We start from the raw sequence: 22,277 nt of genomic DNA, 5'->3' as shown, positions 1-22,277 counted from the left end.
AGTGAAAATCGCAATCCAAACACAACATATACATACACTGGATATCGATAGTCATAGTAATTGGAGCCAGCTAATATCGGGGATACGAGCAGCATATTCAATTTATTGGAGTACGCAATGGCTTGCGGCTGATTTCTTGTATACATTTCGGAAACAATGCTATAGAAGAGGAGAGAATTTATGATATATACGAATATAAGATGAGATTATCTTAGGTCTACTTACGCATCCTCCATGCCAAGGGGTTTGAGCTTCTGTTCCATACGCAATCGGCGGAATGTCCAAATCGATTCCAAATGCTCCACAAAATACAAATTGTTCAGCATGAGTTCATTGTAGTAGTCCTTGAGATAATTGGGCTGATACAATATCTCATTGGGTATGCCATATTGTAGCCGCATTTCGCTAAGTTTCTTTTTGAGAAACTGCTTGGCCGAAGTCTCCAGCCAACTGGCCTGCTCAAGTGAATCCTGCAATTGATTGCGCAGGCTATAGAACATGAGGCGCAGAAATTCTTCGTTGCCCTGTGTTTTGTTTAGCCCCACTACTCCTCCTCCTCCTCCTTCGCCTCCATTTCTAAGCTCAAACTGCTGCTTGGGCGGCTGCTGTTGCAGTGCATCCACAGCAAAGGGTAGCCAATCGCGGACAACTTTACTGCAGATTAACCAGCGCGGATAGCTCGCAGTTCGTCCATAAATCGCATGATCGAAATGCTCGGCCAGAGTTCGATATTCTCGCGACAGATGGGGCAGCATTTGACGTACCAGAGACCAAATGATGAAATTATTAATGGGTCTGGAAGAAAAGTTTAGACAATTTAGACAAATCCATCCAAGATATATTTTTCACAATTTACTGTACTAACTTCTTATCAGATGTCGAAAGCAGAGTGGACAATTCATGGAAAACCTCAACATCTCGCACTAGAACTTCGGTGTCTTCAGTGATTTTTGTATTGGGAAATATTGCCTGCAGCGACTCAATAATGGGAAGCTGTAAAAGAAGATCATGTATGATCTAGTGCATTGGAGAAGCTTAGAGGACTTGGTTCTTACCGATGGCGCTATACTTTTCAATTCGGCCAAACGCATTAGTTTATTCAGCTGACGATCTCCACTGGCCTTGGCACCCTCCACATGAGTCACAATGCGTCGCTCATAGTGGAAAATATCATCAGCAAAGAGATCCGCTTCACGTGACACAATGCCTAATGTGATGCAAAATGTGTGTAAATCATAAATTATTCTCAAGATCAAAGAATATGACAATCTTACCCATATTGATGGCAAAGTCGCGCAATAGAAGTTTATAGCCCCGCACCACTTCCTCATCGGCGCCGCTGCTATAGAAATACTTGTCCGGCATACCAATCTCCCCCTCATCCAGGGTAATGACATAATCGTGCGGACTGTTATAGCCGTTCTCCACACTGACACGATAATACGGAAATATGCCATATTTGGCCTGCAAATGCACCAGAGCCCGTTTATATTCCCAATGTTGTAATCGATTATTGCTAAAAGCATGCCAGCCATCTAAAGAGAAAGGAAAAATGTAAAACAATTGGTATCAGGCGGTTTTGTTTTCCGTTTTATTATTATATATTAAAACGATCAAGCGATACGGGGAATGACCGGCCAAGCTAGCCGGCTGACTTCTTGGGATTTTTTGGAGAGCATTTAAAGATGCTAATGAAATTCCCCAAAATCATAGACATGAAATTTAATTTCTTCTTTTTTTTGCCAATCAAAAACTGGATTAAAACTTATGACTGTCAACTTGAATGCATAAATATATATATGACCATACATATATATCAAATACATATGTATATATGTATGTATATACACATACTGGCTCTGATCTTGGCTGTTTATAACAATTAAAAGCGCTAAAATGTTTGGTTGCAATCTCTTGGAAATTTCGGGGCGCCCTCTTGCAATCATAAAATTTTAATGAATTATCGAATATAAAGTGAAAGAACAAAATACATTTCCAACGAATTGCATATGCTCTTTAATAAAAATTTATATATAAAACTCACACAGGAAGATATGTACCCCAATCTCTTGATATTTCAGGAGAGTAATGATTCTTCATACAGCGTTTCTGTATATGCCCCTTTATTTTGTCTTGGTTTTTAAGAATTTTGAATTATTGAAATTATTTGTTGTTACGATCTCGAAAAAGAATTGCGACTAATATAAATAAACATAAATATACGCCATACGATCCTCTACAAGCTCTTAGTCTCATCTCATTACTTAAATTAGATATTTATAAACGTAGTCTATCTTAAACTGTTTGCTTAAGTTACAACCCTTTGAAAGAGTAAAGAAAATAATCTTTCTTTCAATAAGTACTAATGGTTTTTTATGCAATAAATAATTGTAAGAAAACTTTTTAGATATTTTCATTGGAGAAGATTTATTTCGTCTTGGGTGATTCCGGTATAGAATTTCCTAATTTGCCTTAAAGAACTTTTCAACAGTTTGATTTCCGCTTACATATGTCCGAGATAATTTAAAGCGATTTAATATAAGTTTTTAGCTGATATTTCTTTGATTTCTTTCGTTTTTGGCAATTGTCAAAGCCTTAACATCAAGTCGACTATATCATTGAAAAATCATGCATAGAAATTTTTGTGTGATTTCAGTTTTGGATTTGTTTGCATTATCAATTAGCGCCTACTGTTTAAAAAGCCAAAATTATTATTACGAAGAGTTGAAAAAGATGGTTTTGGAAGAAAAAAACCAAAATCCGTGCTAGCCGGACTTTGGGCATGTTATAGTTTTATTTTTTATTTTTTGGTTTGTTTTGTTTTTATAACAATTTATTGCAAATCAAAGCAGAGACAAGAGCCAAACACCAAGACGGATAACCACTTTAATTAACTTCAATTAAAATCATATTCGTGTGGTATAAAAGGTGACAGTTTAGACCAAATAGCGCATCAATTCAGTGCAGTAGCTTCAGGGTAACAGTTCGATCCGATCCGATCTTTGTCCGTCATATCATATAGAGAACATGAATAAGTTTGTGGTAAGTGCGTGGAAATATCTACAAACGGATTCATCTCTAATTCTGTAATTTTCTGTAATTCTAGGTAGTATTCTTGGTGGCAGCATTGCTGGGCAATGTTTCGGCAGCACCACGTCCCCAAGTGGGTTACAACTACCAGGCCGGTGGAATCAATGGCAACATTGTGGCACCACCAGTGACTGTGACGTCATCCTATCAGCCGACAGCAGCTGGCACCAATTATTACAATTCAGTGCCCAGTATTGGTCAATATAGCTCGTTGACGGGCAGCGGATCCTACTCGAACATCGGCAGCTCGTCTTCCTCCTCCTCTTCGTCCTCGTCCTCCGCGTCGATTGAAGGCAGCGACAACATTGGCTTGACTGGCATCCATCCGGGTCCATCCATTAATTATAACGAACAGGAAGCTTACATTAGCCACTTGGCCAACTTCCAACCCGCTCAGATTTCAAAGCATTTCTACATTCATACCGCTCCCGAGGATCATGATGAGCAGCAAATTGTCCGCTATGTGAATGTTGGCAGGCCACAAAAGAACTATCGTGTTGTCTTTATCAATGCACCCACATCGACCACCAGCAAGGCCAAGATTATCGCCAATGTGGCTCCAGTTGAGGACAAGACAGCCATCTATGTGCTCTCGAAGAAGTCGAACGCCCTGGATGTCAGCGCTGAAGTGGTTACCCAGCGTCCAGTTAACCACAAGCCCGAGGTCTACTTCATTAAGTACAAGACACCACAAGAGGCTCTGCATGCCCAGCAGACCATTCAAGGTGAGTGCCCAGCAATTATCTCTCGAGTCAACCATCTTTAACTTCCCCCATTTGCCATTCCATTCTCATTTTAGCCAACTATGATGCTTTGGGTGGCAGCTCCCAGACCAGCGATGAGGGCATCATTCCTGTCTCCTCGGTCATCAATAGTCTGGGTGACAACGGAGCCTCTGGTGTGGTCACCGATAATTCTGGAGCCATAAACATTGTTGGCACTGGTGGTGTGCCCACTGCCGATGCTGGTTATGCCAATTTGGCCGGCATTGTTGGTGAAGGCAGCAGCCGTCAGGTGATTGAGACAAGTGGAACCGCCGGCTATGGCACCAATGCCCAGGTCACCTATTTGCCAGCCAAGCCAGTAAGAAAGTAAAATTTCTAATCTTCCAAGCTATCCATCATCCATTCAATACAACACTTGCATCCCACTGCCGGCTCTTAAACTATTTTGGAACAATTCTTTGGCCTACAAACGATTATTGTCTTCCCTTTTGGAATGGGTTTACATAATTATGGCCAGAATGTGTAGAAAACTTTGCGATTTTCCTTTGGATTAGATTCTTGATTTCGCATTAATATATATATATATATCGTGCATTTTTTTTTTAACAAAACTTAAGGACTTGTATAAGCATTCAAAAAAATTAAACAAAAAAAAAAATACCAAGCATAATGAGTTTCTATTAGTTGTGAGATTGCAATTGCAACATTTTGTTGTCATCAAAGTCATCGATGTTCACGACTATTTGGCAAGCTCTTCATAACCGATCTTTCCAACTGGCCAACCAACCAAAGGCAACCAAGTCAACTAAAGTTGACACAATCCAGATTCCAGCCACCAACCACAAAGCACCACCAACCGCAATAGCTGGTAAATAAATTAGCGTCTTAAAAATGAAAATCAAAAGTCAACAGAAAAAAAAAGAAACTCAATATAAAGAAAAAATTCAAAATCAATTTTACAAGGTCAGCTAATGCATTAAAATACCAGAAAGTATTAAATGATATATGGATATATGTATGTATGTATAATACTAGGAGAATCACTGAAACACAGCAGAGACCACACCCCAAGAAACAAAAGAGAGAAGTAAGAAGAGTTGGCGTCCGCAATTGATAAACTAATATTATAATCAATATATATACCAGACATTAGATCTTAGAGATCTTTCCGATCGATCGAATTTTCGAACGAGATTGTTATCAAAATATGCATAACAATGGGTTAGCGCGATCTTTAGCATAAAGCTAATCACACCTACTAAATAAAAATGAAAAACAAAATGCTACACGACAGACGGTAGCTGGCAAACAGCAAAAACAAAATAAAAGATGTAAAATTACTGAAATGTGAAGAAAAAAAAAAACAACAACAACAACGAAAATTGTTGTCCCTCGACCCCCGAAGGCGTCGTCGGTGCCCTTCTTCTTCTTCATCATCGTCGTCGTCGTCTCCTCTATAACCTGTCAACTTTAATAAAATGTTACATAAATTTCCCACTCACAGCATGCCGCCGATCGATCCGATCCGAACCGATTCGATTCGTTCCAATGCGAATGTTAAAATTATGGATATGGAATGCCTAATTGATAATTATCATTTTGTTAAACATTTTTCTTCATTTTTCGATTCCAATCTCATCAGATGCCCTTAGAGAAAAAGTAAAACCCAGACACCCAGCGACAGACAAAGAGTGAAGGCGAGAGAATGAACGAAAATAAGATCAAATGCATTTTCTATTAAATATTTATTTGTTTATTGTCTATCATCAATCAAAGCTAATAAATCCCATTAACAAATAAGAAATATACTTTATATATACCATATATATATACCTATATATATATCTTATATGTATTCAAATTCAAATTCAATCTGCTTCCACACATTTTCGATCAAATTATGTTTTATGGGTTCAATTTCGTTGTTATTGTTGTTGTTGTGGCTTGTTGTTTTTTGTTTTTCTATATCTTCTTGTTTATATTATTACTATTATTATTACCACTATTATTTTTTTGGCATAGAAACTTAAACATTTGTTGTTGCTTCTTTTGGAAGATGGACGACCTCCAGCTGGTGAATGTCCAAGCATATTTTTGGTTTGTGTCTCAGCTAAATGTCTGACTCAGAGTGCAAAATTTTTTAGCGGTCACCATAAATGGGTATTGTTTCTTTTTCTTATTTAAACAAAAAAAAATAACAATACAAAAATAAAAACATGACACAATGGTTGGTTAAGCATCCAATAGACACAAATACGGCATTTAACTTGAAAAGGGAATGAAAATACATAGCTACTTCAATACATCATGGGATTTTCCTAAAAGAACCATCTTAAGAAAACTCTCTATTACAAATTTTTGCAACTAAAAATACCTACATTTTCACTTGACTTTCCAAATAGAATTGTAATCAGTTATGGCCTAATTATATTTCATAGTTTAAAAACTTATTTCCAAAATCAGGCAGTTCGATATCCGTTTTGGAAGGGAAATACATAAGTTCTAGCATGGAAATTTGGCTTAACCAATGGGACAGATTGAAAACTCCTATTTTTATCGAAACATGTACATATGTATGTTTGGGGAGATGACTGAAAAGGCATTCGACTTTTGTTTCTAAGAAGATTTTCTGCAAATTGCTGCAAGGAATCAGTCAAATTTACACATATACAGCTTATTATTAATTTTCATGGGGTTTTTCAATTGATCAAAATTTGAAAGAAGAAGACGCTCCGTCCTGGGCTTCTCTTCCACTGTTAATTTTAAACGTTCCCCGTATATGTGTTTTTGGCAATTTTATGGATTCTTTTAAAATCGTTTACAAAAATAAATTAAAAAGTGAGCGAGGCTCTGAATTTAAGTTTAATTTTCAATATTTGCACTCGACATACGATTCAGGCCCGATATTGTTAAAGGGACGTTCATTGATTAATTGAGCAATTTTCCAGGAAAATCAACCAATTCATAAAGAAGCAATGAAATTTACTTAAATAATTAAATTTTGCGTTTATCCATAAACTATTTTGAATAATTCAAATGCCAAGCCCAACAAGTAAAAAAGTAGTTCTTTCCGTTTTAAATGTTCAATGTGCTTTATTATTTTTGATACTAATGTCGAGTCTCGTTAATTCGTAACTCGAAAACCTCAATATTTCGCAAGAACCTGATGGTCCTTTAATAAAATTTAAAAAATTTAAATTTTATTATTAAGGTCCTAACGGAGCGCTTTAATTGAAAGATAAAATTGTTATTGTGATATTTTTGCATCGCTTTGAATAAGATATATACTGCAATTACAATTAATTTGTGCCAAACTCTTAAAAAATTGTCAATACTTGTAAGTTAGGAAATATTTGTAACTTCATTTAAATTTAACATTTATTTTGAAAACATTTTTACCATTCATACCAATTAAGGCTCAATGGTACTTTTAAAAAATTAAGTTCGTCTCAATGATAATGCACACCAAAAGGGGCCAACTTTATTCAAAATTTAATCATATGATATATTGAAAATCACTATTTTTCATACATCATAGTCGATTTGGTCAATCTAGGTTATTAGTAGATACTCCTATTACATTTAATTTAAAACTCAAATCTTTTAATTTTTTGATAATATTTTGGTATAGAACTTTGTGATATTTTGTTTTGCTATTTCTTTAGTAAAAAATAAAAGAGCCACTGTCCCATCGAGAGAGGCCCCTCTAAGGAAAATATTTAAGATCAAGATCATAATCATTCACATATGACCACGGGAAGTTTGGATACAGTTCTGTTCCGTTTGATAATGAACATGCCAAACATGCCATAAAAACAATACAATATATGTATACAATATATGTGAATATATAATATTTCTACAATGTTTATTTCAATAAAAAGAGTATGACCTAAATTAAATTGTTATTCAACAAGAGTTTCAATTATATCTAATAAGAGACACTTCAGGTATGCGATAAAATAGCCGCTTGGTTAGCATGTTTTTGGGTTTCCAACTTCTGATTTTCTCGACTCCCAAAAATGTTTACAGCATAACTAAATTTCTCCCTGTTAATGTTCCAAGACATTTTTTTAATTAATTTTTCAAGTATCTACATGAATTGAGCTTTCTGTAATTTTCTTAGACTTTATCATTTCAGTCACAAAGTCTTTGGAATTTGTAATTTTTTTTCCAAAAGTTTCAAATGACATATGTATGTTTATTCATATAAAATTTTAATGAATTTCAACAAATTTGTCATAAAAAAGAAATCTATATTAAAATATATACTTGCCAACTATTATAGATTTGCAAATTTATTATGTTGAAGCAAAGAAAAACCCAAGCAAACTTGTTTCCTATACATATAGGCCCATAAGTCTGACTAACTAAATCATTCAGTTACGAAGAGTATATCAAGTCGGGGCAAAAGATTGTCGATTAGAGCTCTAGAAATGTAAAAATGTTATACAAACTGATGTGGCAAGATGAATATATATTCATCACTTATTTGAAATGTTTCATTTCTCGTGAATTACATCAAGTTTGTGTTAGATTCTATATGGATATAACAAGAAATAGGTATAGATAATTCGTATAGATGAAATTTTCAAGTTGTGCCTTTTGGGCCTATGCGAGATTGATGTCGCCTTAGGTAATAGGTGTGTAGATGAATGGATGGATATACAGTGCCATTTAAATACAGGCCAATACGAATTATAGACAGATAGTTATATAGATATATATTGAATATATATGAAACGAGACAAAGAAAGAGAGGGAGATACATATAATACTTTCAAGGCTGTGCATTCAGTATTCAAGTTCAATGTCAGCAATGCCAAAAACCTATCCAAACTGAGCCAGTTTGAAGAGACACAGAGAGCAGCCAGAGTGAGCGAGAGAGACAGAGAGAAAGAGAGGGAGAGGGACAGAAACGCATCGCAACAAACTAATGCTGAGCTAGTTCTAATTTGAATAAATTTTAGGTCAACTCAAAAGACTCTAAAGACAGAGAAGAGCCCAGCAGCAGCAGCAGCAAGAGACATAGTCATAGGCTTAAAGATTTCAATTTGCATAAACTGTTGTTTTTTTGTTGGTTTTGTTTGGCGACGTTGCCGCCGGCAGAGGCTGCACAAAGCATATATAACTCAAGAGGAATGGCAACAAATGCATTCATTCCCTCAAAGCAATTCGACAACGAACTAACTAAAAAGCCAAAGGCAACAAACAACGACCAAACAAATCAAAGTGATACAAGGATTATCTATCATCACACACTCTCACACACACACACCCACATTCATAATGATGGCCCTTCGTTTGATCATCAGCGGATGCTGTTTAATGGCCCTGGTCCAGTCACGTCCTCAATATGGCTATGAGCCAGCAAATGGCGGCATTGGAGGAGACTCTATCAACTTTGGTATCGGCGGTGGCATCGGCTCAGGCATTGAAGGTGGTAACGGTGGTGGTATTGGCTCTGGATTGGTGGCTCTTCCACATCGTGGTGGCGATAAATATTTGCCCCCGGCCAGCACCACACCTGCTCCCATAATCAATAAGAAATTCTATTTGGTTTCCGCACCCGAGGATCACAGCAATGATGGCAAAGTGAAGCACTTGGTATTGGGCCGCCCACAGAAGAATTATCGTGTTGTATTCATTAAGGCACCAGCTGGCGATAATGGTAATGTTAAGTACTCGGCCGAGTTTGCTCCACAGGAGGAGAAGACTGTCATCTATGTGCTGAGCAAGAAGAACAACGATTTGGATGCCAATGACATAGCCACACCGGCTCCTACCCAACCCACAAAGCCAGAGGTCTTCTTTATCAAATACAAGACCGATGAAGAGGCTCAACAGGCCCAGAAAGAGATTCAAGGACAATACGATAAGCTCGGCGGCACCAATGAATATCAGGAGGATACAAATGCTCCCATCACCTCGGTCATTGGCAGTCTGGATGGCCTCAATCCCGATGGCAGTTACAACTATCGTCAGATCAATCGTCCACAGCCCAGTGCTCAATATCTGCCCAGTTTGTTGAAGCATTAGGACACACCACCACCCCCCACACACACACATAGCTTTCCCCCCTTTGCCCATCCCTTCCCCCATCCCTTTTCCGCACCATTTATTCCTTTTCGTTGTTCGTTATTTTAGTTTTAAGAGCAAATTACACACAACATTTTTTTCCCTTCGCTTGATATCGTTTCTTTATACAATTTTTTTTTTTTGTTTTGTTGTTAATAAAAATGTTTATTTAAAAAAAGTTTAAAAAAAACCTTCATATTTGTTTCTCTTCTCTTTTTTTTTTGACGAAATAAAAATTAGCCTAAATGAAGTGAGAAATCAAAATAAGCTCATCAAATTTAATTAAAAATAGCATAAATTTTAATTTCATTATATTTTTTTTTGTGGTGCGCCTTTTTATACATTTTTATACCCTTGCAAAAAGGGTATATTAATTTTGGTCAGAAGTGTGCAACGCATAGAAGGAAGCATTTCCGACTATATAAAGTATATATATTCTTGATCAGCACGACGAGACGAGTTCATATAGCCATGTCCGTCCGTCCGTCCGTCTGTCCGTCTGTCCGTCCGTCTGGATCAACGCAAACTCCTCCTAGACCGTAAGAGCTACAGAGCTGAAATTTTGCATGTAGGCTTGTATATACTGCAGGCGTTGTATATCTCGGATTCAGCCGGATCGGATCACTATATCATATAGCTCCCATACAAATGGCAAAGTCACGAACTGTGACTTTTCTCAATAACTTCGTTATTTTCTGAGCTATTGTCATGAAATTTAATATTGGTCAGTTAATTACACATATAAACGACTATGCCAAATTTGATCAAGATCGGGTGACTATGTCATATAGCTCCCATAGGAACGATCTTTCGAAAACCGTGACTTTTGTCAATAACTTCGTCACTTTTGACGCGATTGCTTTCAAATTAAACATTTGTTAGTTTAATATAACTGTTAATGACTGTGCCGAATTTGATAAAGATCGGGTTACTATATCATATAGCTCCCATAGGAACGATCGGTGGAAAACAGTGACTTTGATCAATATCTTAGTTTATTCCTATGCTAAGATTGTTTTCGCAAACATTAGCCTTTTTAGCTTGAACGTTTTTTCACTTTGATGGCTATAGGTAAGGAAAGAGTTACCATAAAAGTTGCAAGGGTATTCAAACTTTGACGCGGTCGAAGTTAGCCCCGGCCCTCTGGTTTTTTTAGTTTTCGATTGGACCATTAAACTGACGCTGCATAAACTAGATGAAAAAATCATTATAAAAACAACAAAAAATCTGATAAACTAAAAAATCACAACGAATCTAAAGGATCCAAAGGATTAATATACCATTTTGAATGCAAAGATTCTAAAAAGTGCTTGTCATTCAATTTAGAATATTACTGAAGATTGTTTTTTGTAAGTCTTTTTGAATGTAATCCAATTGTGTTTGATTTCAATGTCCCCGCTCTACTGGCCGAAATTCTATTGAAATCGTTTTCGAAATCATGCTTGAAAACAACCTTCTTCTTTTGCAACATCTTCATCTCACATATCGAGCCAGCCGGCGATAGAAACAATTTTTCTTAATAAAACCAAATCATAAATCAAATTAGCTGTACCATTTTGCTTAAATGCGACATGAAAGTGTGGGAATTACGCGTCAATTTATGCAAATCGCATGCAAGATCGAACCAGTTCAAAGACCAGCCAACTAGCCAACCAACCAGCTAACCAACCAAGCAACCAAATCGAAAATGCGCTTTTGGCCAGCCCCATCTAGGCTTTTGTCTATCTCTTCCTCTCTTTTACCTGAGCTCTATCTCACTCTGTATGTGTGTGTGTGTTGATATTTTAATTGTCTGGCGACTTGTTGACAACAAAACGAAATTAATCCACTAATATCAACGACGAGGCTGAACGCAAATAAAGAGATCCATACGAAATGACTCTGAACGATTTGATCATTAGTCAAATGGCAGACAGAGACAGAGCGAGAGAAAGAGATAGAGAGGACACCAAAGAAGTGCGAGGGCGTTGAATGAATGATGCCCCAACTTACCCCTTGCCTCTGTACCCTGCTTTGAGCGCATCTGAAGTCTAATGGTCTTGAGCCACACCAAAATGTTCAACTAAATATCATCAAATCAATATGATAAATGATCTTTTGCCAAATTGAATAAATGAGTGTGGAAAATATGGCATGACAATCAAATGATTAAGAGTTCATTTCGCTAATATTCAAAAGAGGAGCAAACATTATTAGATAATTAAGTGATGAACAATTGATAACTTTAAGTGAATAACAGAGAGAGAGAAAGAGCGAGAGAGTAAGAGAAGACAAAGCTTAGAATGTGTTGAATCTTGATATATTTTTTATAATGCCAATTATACTTAAACTAAAAAACTTTTACTTGCAACACTTAGAATATATTTGAATATGATTGTCCAATTTCTTTAAACGATTTATTCAGATCTTTTTATTTATTTACGTCAACGAACAGAGCAGTCACGGAAAAAATTAACTTAAACTAAAAACAGTTAACAATTAATTATAAAATAAGTAAGCTTAAACTAAATACACAACCAAACAACCCCGACCCGGGTCAAGTCAGGTAAAGGATGTGAGCAATGTAATGTCCAAAATGTTATCAGAGGATATGTAAAGAAGTAAGCGAAGTGAAGAGACAGAAAGGTGAGGAGAGATAAGTTAAGAAAACTTGTTAAAAGATTGGCCAATACCAAGAAGGGGGTAGTTAGTGAGGCGTCCACTGAGATAAATAGGATGAACAAATCTAGACTATCTAGTAAATTTTAACAGTCAACTTGATCAGTCTATGGAGAAAGAGGATGTCAAATACAAGACTTTGGTTTTAAAGTGAAATAAGATTAATAAGAAAAAGTCTGTCTGAATAAGAGAGTAATTAATCAGAATGATTAAAACATTAAAAACTTCACCAGTCAATATTCATTCAAGTTTTATGTGTAATCGAATATTATATTTTATACAGTTTTTTATTTTCTATCTGCTAGATTATTTCAAAACATTAAAAACTTCACCAGTCAATATTCATTCAAGTTTTATGTGTAATCGAATATTATATTTTATACAGTTTTTTATTTTCTATCTGCTAGATTATTTCTTTGTTGAATATCGCTTAATGGTTTAGATTTTGGCATAAGTCAAATGGTCAGTTGTTGTTTGTTGCCAAATTTCACGGCTAATTAATTTTCACTTTTAATTGTGTGTAAACCAAAGAAAAGTCAAGTTTGTTGCCTAAGTCTTTTGTTTCGGCCCCTTTTAATTGGCCGAGTTACAGAAAAAAATAAAACAAAAAACCATTCCAAAGGCATGCCAAAACTTAATCGCGGCTCTACACAAATGGTTAGTTTTGGCACATATTAGATTTAGAGATTAGGATCGTATATATTCTATATACATATATAAAGATGCCGTCTCGCATTCGTTTCGGATTCATAGACAGTTTTCATTTCACATCAAAATGTTGTACCCTAAGGGCAGTGGCAGCAGCAGCAGCGGCTACATATTAGTTTTACTCTGTCTCCTTCAACAGGATCAGCAAATGGCCAAGGGTCAATCGCATAGCTATTTACCATCTATAAATGGCCAGGACACGGCCCCAACTGTTGCGGCACCCATCATAACGAAACAATTCTTTACCATTTCGGCCGCCGAGGACGAAGAGGACAGACAGCCACGGACAAAACATTTGGTCATTGGACAACCACGTCGCAATTATCGCATTATCTTCATACGGGCACCTACAGGGGGCAGCGATCAGTTGAAATACACAGCCGAGTTGGCACCCCAAGAGGAGCGCACTGTGGTCTATGTATTGACGCGCAAGCAACAGGAACTGCAGGCTGAGGATATTGTGGCCCAGCCACGCCCCGAATTGGAGCATAAACCGGAAATATTTTTCATCAAATATCGCACGCATGAGGAGGCGGCAGCTGCTCAACGTGAGATTCAAACCCAGTACGATCAACTGGGTGGCAATACGGAGCAGGCAGCGCCATATGTGGCTCCTATACAATCGGTGATTGGATCGTTAAATGCCAAAGATGAGAGTGTTAATGGGAATGCCCCTTATGCTGGCGTGGCTAGTGGTGCTATTAGTGGAGCTGGCGGCGGCGGCGGCGGCGGTGGCTATCATTATCCAGCACCAGCAATACCACCCATGGCTGTGACCAATTGGTTGGCGCCACCAAATCGTGGCATCTACTAAAACACCGAAGTTTTCATACCCTTCTCTCATTTCTCAGCATCTTTGTCAGCTACAAATCATTGGACAAACGGCTAATTAAGTAAAGTCAAGCGAATTCGATGATCTAGTTCGAAACGAAATGTAATTTCTTGTGGGCGTTGGTTGGAACTAGTCGGTGAGGCTAACAAAAAACTTGTGCATACTCTTACGTGTATTAAACATACAAATTAACATAAACTTTGATAAGCCAATATACAACAACAACAACAAAAACTAACTGATCATAAATGTTAGCGAACGCATAAATAACAAAAAACTGTTTGTCACTAAGTTTTTGCAAATTTTTTTTATCTTTTTGTTTTGTTTGATTATTTTATTTTATTATTATTATTTTTTTTTTTTTTTTGCTGTTATCTGATTTGCGAATTTTTGCAAAAGTGCTTTGACCCTGTGCTAAACGTGAGATTAACAAAAAAGAAAAAGAGACCTATCAAAATAAACAGATTGTGTATACCAAAAAAAAAAAAAAGAAGGTATATAGTAAGAAAAAATGTGGTCTAAATATTGTCACAAAAACACAATAAATGCAACTTAATGACAATTTTAATTTAACAAGTCTTAAATACTTTCCTTAGAAACTTTACTAAATGCATCCAAACTTATTCATCGAGTAATGTCCTTGATTGGCATTTGCAAAAATTATAAGATGCAGCCACACTATTTAGTCTTGTCTCCGCTTTAAGCTCAATTTACATAAATTTGTCAATTCGCAAATATCAAGATAAAGGAAAAAAAAAACCAAAACCAAAATTCCAAAACGGCAATGCAACGTTAAATATACCCTGTACCACAACGAAATGTAAAAGGTATATGGAAATAAAACGAGTTTATCTTTACACTTTGTCTATTGAACCAGTCGAGAGTCTATAATAGTCTTTTCGCCAGCGTAGAGGGAAATCTTTAAAGTCCTCCAGTTCTATAACTAAATAAGTGCACAAATATGTAAAATTAAGGTTATTTGCCCATTAAAGTCTGCAATGGATATTGAAAAAATTAAGTTATTGATAATTAAGAATTCTTTCAAATATCCTGTAGTTTAAACGTTACAAACACCCGAAAACTAAGGAGAATATACATACATTTAAAAAAAATCCCTACTGTACTTTCTGTAGTTCAATTACTGTCTTTAACAATACTTGGTTTAAGTTTTTATTGGAAAAGTTTTTATTAATATATTTAAATGTTAATGTTAATTTTCCGACTGAATATTGCATAGTTTTGGGAGCAATTCTCCCTAAAAGGGTATCAAGTGGTCCATGCCCACATTAAAAGTGCGCAATTTATTTGTATTTGTTTTCATCATTTTCATAGATTTATTTCCATTTGCATTTAATTAATGGGATTTTGAGATGCGACCATATTTGGGCATCAACTGGGCGACCTTTTTTTGATTGGCAGCAACTAGTTGGCAGCTATTAATCTTTGAAGAAGAAAAAACAATCCGAAAGACAAAAAAACTCAAAGAAAAGTTAAGCAATAAACCAAAAAAAAAAAACAAAATTAAAATAAAAGAAAAAAAATTCGCAAACAATTTCAAGGTCAATGCAAGCCCCCAAAAACGATGGCTTTTGTGTTCTATAAACGTTTCGATGATAAAAAGCCAATTTAAATGTATAATAATAAACAAAACTAAAAAGTTTCTAAGTTTTTTCAAGGTGCAAATATGGGCATAAATCATAACACCAAGAAAAACAAAACAGAAACAAAAAAAAGAGAGACAAAACCAAATCACTGAAAGGCCCAGCCCAAAGCGCATTTAAATTATGGCAATTATATTGAAATTTATATAAAAAAAATAAAACAAAAAAGAAAAAAAATGAGAAGAGCCGCCGTTTGGAATTTCTGCTTTTAGCCTCCTTATCTAAAAATAGACCATGACACAACATAATCGAGGCATCAGTTTAGGTTGGTTGACATTTTCATACCCTCTATAAGTTGAGTTCACAGCGGTCAAAGAACAAGTGAAACGCCAAAGATTGCCTACAGAAGATCAAAGGCCCAATATCTATCAATATCTATTAAAAAACAAAAGAAAGCATCTAGATCTTTCTAAGATTCTTTAAAGACTGTGAAATTCAACGAGAGAGGGTAACTCGGAGTCGGTTCGCTTCACTTGGTACTAATTTTTCTCCGTAACTTTGAAACTCATCAATGGAAATGCTTTAATTTATAGACCCCCGTCAATATGATATGATTTGGTAAGACTTGTCTTTTAAAATTGGCTTTTAAAAATAGTAAAGATGGACAAGCAAATTCATTCTGTTTTTGTGTTTTTTTTTTTTTTTTGTCTTTCGTTTTGGATTCTTTAATCAATAAATGAATGCAAAATAAGAAACTGAAATCAATGCCAATTAATTGCTTATGCCTTGGGCCACAAAAATTATATAATTCTTAAAGTCATTTGGCTTAATGCCTGCGAACATGATTAAATTCTTGTTAACAATGGGCTTTAGATACGTCAGAGGCAAACGAAACTTTGCGGAAGTTAAAACACTTCTAAGAAGAATCACTCAGAATCATTCACAGGGAATACATAATAATAATAGTTGATATCTTCTTATTGGGCGTCGCTTGCAGACAGCAGATAAATTATATTCCATTAATAAAGATAAAGAATAAAATCACAAAAATAAGAAACAAAAATCCCTAGCCAATGGCAAAGGAGAGGAAGAAACAAAGAAACTGAAAGCTTGGAGGGGAAAGTGCGTAAGCTTAAAAAAAAATAATAGCAAAGATCATTTATATTTTTATATAAAATGCCTTCTAAACGTGTGCTTATCGATTAAAAAGATTAACGCTAAAAGGGGATTTTTTTTTTATTAGGTTTTTGCCATGACCTTTCTTTTGGTCAGTCAAGGCCTTTGATTTTAAAAAGGTTTTCCACGAATTTTCTATAGCTTCACGATTCTGTTACGATTTAAAACAATTAATCAAATTGCTGGTAAATTTAAACAATTTAAACTTTGAAATCGACTAAAATGCAACCGTAGCCGATTCAGGTAATATATATTGGTTTGTCTATGATTTATGGCCACACACACCGCACACCACACACACACACACACATACTCAACACCGACAACAGGTCACATTAAAGGAAGTTAAAGAGAAACCGAGAAACTGAGAAACGGTCAGAGAGATAGAGAGAAGATGATGTTAACAAACGAAACAAGTCAAATGTCAGAGGTTCGGCATAGTCAAATAATTGAGCAATTAATTAACTAACAAAAAAAGCAAGAAAAAAAATTATAGAAAAAACTCATTGATATTATTATTGATTTTCAGCTATAAAAGCATGAATAGATAGACAAGGAAGAGCATTAACTAGCTAAACAGCAACTGAATAACCCGAAGAAAGATGCGTCTCTTTGTGGTAGGAACACGAACAAACAAAAGGATTAATTTTTGAAAACTATCACCAATAATCACTTCTTTTTTTTTTTGTAGACTCTTAGCACTCTTTTGGCTTTGACGGCAGCCAAGCCTCAAGGATATAACTATGGCAGCGGTGTATCAGGAGTTCTTTCCGGTGGCCACAGTGGAGGTTTTTTAACCGCTCCAAGTAATACCCAAAGTGTGGCCTCTTACGGTCCATTGGGGGCATTCCAAAGTGCCAGTGTGGGTTCCCTTGTGGGCCAAAGTGGTGGCTCTGTATCCGCTCCTAGCCATTATGGAGGCTTCGGCGGTAGCTCCAATACATATTCGACATCCAGTGGAAGCGGCAACGGAGGCTTTGGAGCTAGCTCCAATACTTATTCCACATCCAGTGGTGGAGCTAGCGGCGGCAACAGTGGAAGCTTCACTGGCTTCGGACCCACACCAAATATTGGTTTCGGCGCTCTATCGGGCTATCAGGCACCCAGCTATCAGCAGGAACAACAGCAAGAGGAACAACGCGGCTTCCAGGCACCCATCATTCATAAGCAGTTCATCACAATTTCTGCACCCGAAGAGCATGAAAATTTGGAGCGCTCCAAGCATTTGGTTATTGGCCGTCCCCAGAAGAATTATCGCGTTGTATTCATTAAGGCGCCATCGTCGAGCAGTGCCAATGTCAAGTTGTCTGCCGAATACGCTCCCAATGAGGAGAAGACTGTCATCTATGTGCTCAGCAAGAAGGATTCATCGTTGGAGGTCAACGATATTGCCACACCAGCTCCCACAGTGCCCAGCAAGCCGGAGGTCTTCTTCATCAAATACAAAACCGATGCCGAAGCAGCTCATGCCCAACAGCAGATTCAGGGTAAGTGCCAAAGAATGATGTAATACTATGCAAACTCTCCAATCCATTTGCTCTTCTTTCAGCCGAATATGACAGAATCGAAGGCTCCTCAGAGCATACCAATGGTGGTGTTGCTCCTGCTCAGTCGGTGGTTGGCATTCTTGATGGTGGCGCTGCTGCAGCTGCCAGCACTCACTCGTCCTCTAGTGTTGTGTCCAGCGGCTCTCAAATTCTAGGCTCAACTGGTGGCTCTTCTGATGGCTACTCTAGCAGCAGTTCAGGCAGCACCTCTGGCATCTTGGGGAATCAGATAATTGCTACACAACACAAGACCGTCCAAAGTCCCACCTACTTGCCACCCAGCGGCAAATAGATTGAGACAAGGACCCTTCCCAATCCCAATACCAATCCATAGATGACTTTATTTGTGTTTTTTGTTAGTGGCAATAGTCAAATAGTCAATTTTCCGCGTATTATTTTTTTTTATGAACAAACCAATAAAATAAAACATATAAAGAAAACGAATTCTAGTTATTGATCATTTGTGAGTGATCCTTGGTTCGCTATAGTCGACAAATTTTATTCTTATTTAGAGTAACGTGCTGGGGTACTCACCCACAGAATTAATGGCTCGTTTTAACAGCAATTCCGATTGACTTTTGTCCATGGTATCGATTTCACGACAACTACGATATAGACTAGTAATTGTCGATTCCACTGAATAGGCAACGGACCCCTCGGCGGCATTTGTTGGCAGCATTGAAATAAAACGATTCAGTTCATTGAGTTCTGCAAAAGGAGAACAGAAGAAAAGTTATTATCAAATTTAAAGTGTTTGTTGTTAAGTAAACTTACCCTGATACTCATTGTAAGTCTTATAGTTCCATTCGCCACGCTTGATCACAAAATAATCACCCTGGCCATAATCTTTGGCGAAATTGCCACAAGCCCAATCGTAGGTCTCATGGCAGGGACTCTTTGTGGTATTGGCCCACAAGAGGAGCTGACGTGAGCTCTCTACACACTCACGCTCTAGGCAGAGCGGAGCACGCATATGGAAGGGAACCTCTGGCCAAAATGCCAGCATCATGATGATAATGACAAAGAGCAGGGCACACAGGCAGGCGGTGGTCACATAGAGGATGCGTCGCTTGCGCGATAAGCTCATCAGAGCATCAAATGATCGACGTCCGGGTAGCAGCAGGGCTAAAAATGCAGAAAACAAATCAAATGCCAATAAATAATTACGTGAATATATTACAAATTGATGGAAAGTGAAGTAATATGAGATGGATTGGCATAGTGGAAGAAGAAGGTTTGTGTCTACACTAACCCCTCAGTCCATTGGCCGATGGATGTGTTGAGTTTGGTGTATTTGCTGAAGTTTGCTTTAAACCCCCACCTGCTGCTCCACCGCCGGCGCCGACGCCACCACCACCTCTTCCGTCTCCTTCACCATCAGTTCCCATACTAATGCCAGCCTCCAAATCTTTGCGATTGAGACCTGTCTCGTCCTTATGTAGCTTCTGTTGATTTGTGGTCAATGGTGCCGTTTCACTGCCCTCAATTTGTTGTTGTTGCTTCTGTTGTTGTTGTTGTTTATTATTCCTCAACATGTCGTCATCTTGATTATTGTGAAGCTTATAGCTGCGATCATCTACCTCATCGATAGCACAGATCGTTGGTTTATATTTGCCCTGATTGATGGCCATGCTGAAGACTGACAATGAATTCCAAACGCAATGGTTGTTGTCCACGCTTAGCAGAGACGCATCATTTTCTGTCATCAAAATAAAACGAAAAAAAACAAAATATTGACAAAGCTTAAAAACATTAATAATATTTAGATGTTTGTGATAATTAGTTCACCTTGTGGCTTACTAAATGCAGTTTTCAGTTTAATTTATTTTCTAGTTACTCTTTAGAATTGTGTCGCGGGTGGCATTAATAAGTATATATATGTTACACGTACGATTAAGCTACATGAACATGCTATAAAATTTCTAATGAAAATCACAACAGCAAAAACAGAAAACTACATACTGTAACTGGGAAAAACTATTTTAAGCCCTGCATAATAACCACACAACAACAACAACAACAAATGTGACGCGTTATTTGTTAGTTACTGTTGCTGTTGTTGTTGTTGTTGTCAGTGGTCAACCAAGCGCATCTACATAGATACATACATATGTATGTACATACATACATCATATAAAAGTACCAAGTTTCTACGCCTTCAACCTGGTTGTTGATCATAAAAGATGTTCATAGAGAAGATCGAAATTTAAGCTAGATATCTTAGATACCCATCATCTTAACTAAACTGATGATGACTTTAATTTAGATCGGCATAGGTGACCTCTCGGATGGGCGGACAAGAAAAGAGAAGGTACAGAAATACCATTTTTAAACAAATTTTCAGCTTTTTGGATATGGTTTTTTTTTTTAATTATGACTTCTAATTAGTTCATGAATAAGTAAATATGTACATTTGATTGATTTCCTTCAGAGTGTGTTTTTGGGTGAACATGTTCCACAAACTTATTTCTCTTTGGCTCACAGTTTTGTTTACTTCATTTGCGCCTGCTTCACGCACAAACAAATCTCCTTTTCTCTTTAATTCTTATTTAAATCTATTTAATTGATTTCTAAATTACAATTGAAATGACAATATTTTACGTCAAATGTAAAGAAAGACACTTTAGAAGGCCAAGTTAACTTAATGAATCTCATGACTTTCAATCAATCTTAAAACTACTGAGGGATCTCAAAGACAAGAAGGACAAGATGGTGAACAACTGAGCAAAAGAGTCGATGAAGAACTGAAAGAAGTGAACAGTGAGTAAGTGAGTCACCAAAACAATTGGATTAACAACTGAGTAAGTGAGTAACTAAACTAGTTTGGACATTCTAAAGTGAGTGAGTAAACTCAAGATGACTCACAACACTATTCTACAGGGTATATTTTAAGGCGAATATATATACTCCGATTTAATGCTAAACAGAAGCGTTGTACTAATTAGTATTTATGCACACTTTACACAGGCATAAAGACAAAAGAATGAATAAATGCTGCAATGCACAAAAAGTGGGGGAAAGAGAGAGAGAGAATAAAACTTGTAAGTAAAGCTTTGCCAATTGCCAGCAATTGTTGTCAATTGGAAATTGAAAAGAAGTCAAATGTTGACAAGAATTGCCGGCAAGATGATGATCGTGCATAAAGACTGATCTATATGCACACACACACACACAACACACACACAAACTATATAACTTATATAGAAAAGTTAAGTGCCCTGCTATCTCAGGGCAATTTTCACTTATCTGCGATGCTCTACATTACAAAAAAAAAAAGAAAAAAGGTTTCTTGATTGCGCAAAAAACTGTCTGTCCAAGTGTGTGTGTGTGTGTGTGTAGGTAGATTTATATATCATGTCTCAAGGTAATCTTTTTGATAATCAAGCATTCTGATTACGCTTAAGCTAAATGGAATTTCTATTCTATGATAAGAGAGTAATTAATTTATTCAAAAAAAAAACTCAAGAAAAGTTGCTGGAAAAGTAGAAGAGAAAATAAACCTTTTTTTAGTCATCAACTAAAAATAACTTTGACTAAATTTTCACTCTATCGCTTTAAAGTTATACAATTGATTAACAAAACAAATGTACAAAATGAAATCATATTTTAATCATGTAGAGAGAAAAATTCTCCCAAAAATATTGCATCAATTTACAATCTTTACCAGCAGACTGAGGAATTTACAATGAACCAAAAAAAAAAAAGTGATTTATCAAATTATATTTTAACTCTCGGACACTTTAAGCCGTTGCAAATCTTTCAATTTAGCGATAAATTGTGGTCAGTCGTGGAGCGTAGAGGATTTAGTCACTCTGACCAAGACATAGAACAAAAACCTTACTATGTTTATCTTATCAAATGC

The 22,277-nt window shown here is 36.6% G+C and overlaps 5 protein-coding genes across 6 annotated transcripts in view; 4 read left to right on the top strand and 1 right to left on the bottom strand.

The window, feature by feature from the left end:
- LOC6648797 (protein gone early) overlaps positions 1-22,277 on the bottom strand; it is a 30,176-nt gene that overhangs the window by 1,373 nt on the left and 6,526 nt on the right. Inside the window, exons 2-9 of one of the 2 annotated variants that reach the window (XM_023178936.2) lie at positions 19,668-20,114; positions 19,190-19,540; positions 18,950-19,123; positions 1,275-1,535; positions 1,056-1,207; positions 866-993; positions 226-795; positions 37-159 (exon numbers count right to left, since the gene is read on the bottom strand). In XM_023178936.2, coding sequence (XP_023034704.1) covers positions 37-159; positions 226-795; positions 866-993; positions 1,056-1,207; positions 1,275-1,535; positions 18,950-19,123; positions 19,190-19,540; positions 19,668-20,046 — 2,138 coding nt within the window. In that variant the 5' untranslated portion in view covers positions 20,047-20,114. The remainder of the gene's footprint in view (positions 1-36; positions 160-225; positions 796-865; positions 994-1,055; positions 1,208-1,274; positions 1,536-18,949; positions 19,124-19,189; positions 19,541-19,667; positions 20,115-22,277) is intronic. The other variant, XM_023178937.2, reaches the window with a different exon arrangement.
- LOC6649055 lies at positions 3,028-4,201 on the top strand. Its single transcript, XM_002070873.2, has 3 exons — positions 3,028-3,042; positions 3,107-3,815; positions 3,890-4,201. The coding sequence occupies exons 1-3, from the start codon at positions 3,028-3,030 to the stop codon at positions 4,183-4,185; spliced, it is 1,020 nt and encodes a 339-aa protein (XP_002070909.1). The 3' UTR covers positions 4,186-4,201.
- Positions 9,044-9,854, top strand: LOC6649054. The gene has a single exon (XM_002070872.3). The coding sequence runs from the start codon at positions 9,105-9,107 to the stop codon at positions 9,852-9,854; it is 750 nt and encodes a 249-aa protein (XP_002070908.1). The 5' UTR covers positions 9,044-9,104.
- LOC6649053 lies at positions 13,327-14,073 on the top strand. Its single transcript, XM_002070871.1, has one exon. The coding sequence runs from the start codon at positions 13,327-13,329 to the stop codon at positions 14,071-14,073; it is 747 nt and encodes a 248-aa protein (XP_002070907.1).
- LOC6649052 (putative uncharacterized protein DDB_G0277255) lies at positions 17,471-18,707 on the top strand. Its single transcript, XM_002070870.1, has 3 exons — positions 17,471-17,485; positions 17,560-18,355; positions 18,418-18,707. Exons 1-3 carry the CDS (start codon positions 17,471-17,473, stop codon positions 18,705-18,707), a joined length of 1,101 nt encoding a protein of 366 aa, XP_002070906.1.

The sequence above is a fragment of the Drosophila willistoni genome, unplaced genomic scaffold, assembly GCF_018902025.1.
Source record: "Drosophila willistoni isolate 14030-0811.24 unplaced genomic scaffold, UCI_dwil_1.1 Seg143.1, whole genome shotgun sequence".
Taxonomy (NCBI): domain Eukaryota; kingdom Metazoa; phylum Arthropoda; class Insecta; order Diptera; family Drosophilidae; genus Drosophila; species Drosophila willistoni.
The sequence above is the reverse complement of the archived record's forward strand: the minus strand, read 5'-3'. Positions and strand labels throughout refer to the sequence as shown.

What these genes read in the sequence shown, in the direction of transcription:
- LOC6649055 (XM_002070873.2), top strand. An exon ending in TGCCCAGCAGACCATTCAAG is followed by an intron (nt 3,816 to 3,889) that starts GTGAGTGCCCAG and finishes TTCTCATTTTAG; the next exon opens with CCAACTATGATGCTTTGGGT.
- LOC6649054 (XM_002070872.3), top strand. Translation starts at nt 9,105, where the DNA reads ATGATGGCCCTTCGTTTGATCATCAGCGGATGCTGTTTAATGGCCCTG.
- LOC6649053 (XM_002070871.1), top strand. Translation starts at nt 13,327, where the DNA reads ATGTTGTACCCTAAGGGCAGTGGCAGCAGCAGCAGCGGCTACATATTA.
- LOC6649052 (XM_002070870.1), top strand. An exon ending in TGCCCAACAGCAGATTCAGG is followed by an intron (nt 18,356 to 18,417) that starts GTAAGTGCCAAA and finishes CTCTTCTTTCAG; the next exon opens with CCGAATATGACAGAATCGAA.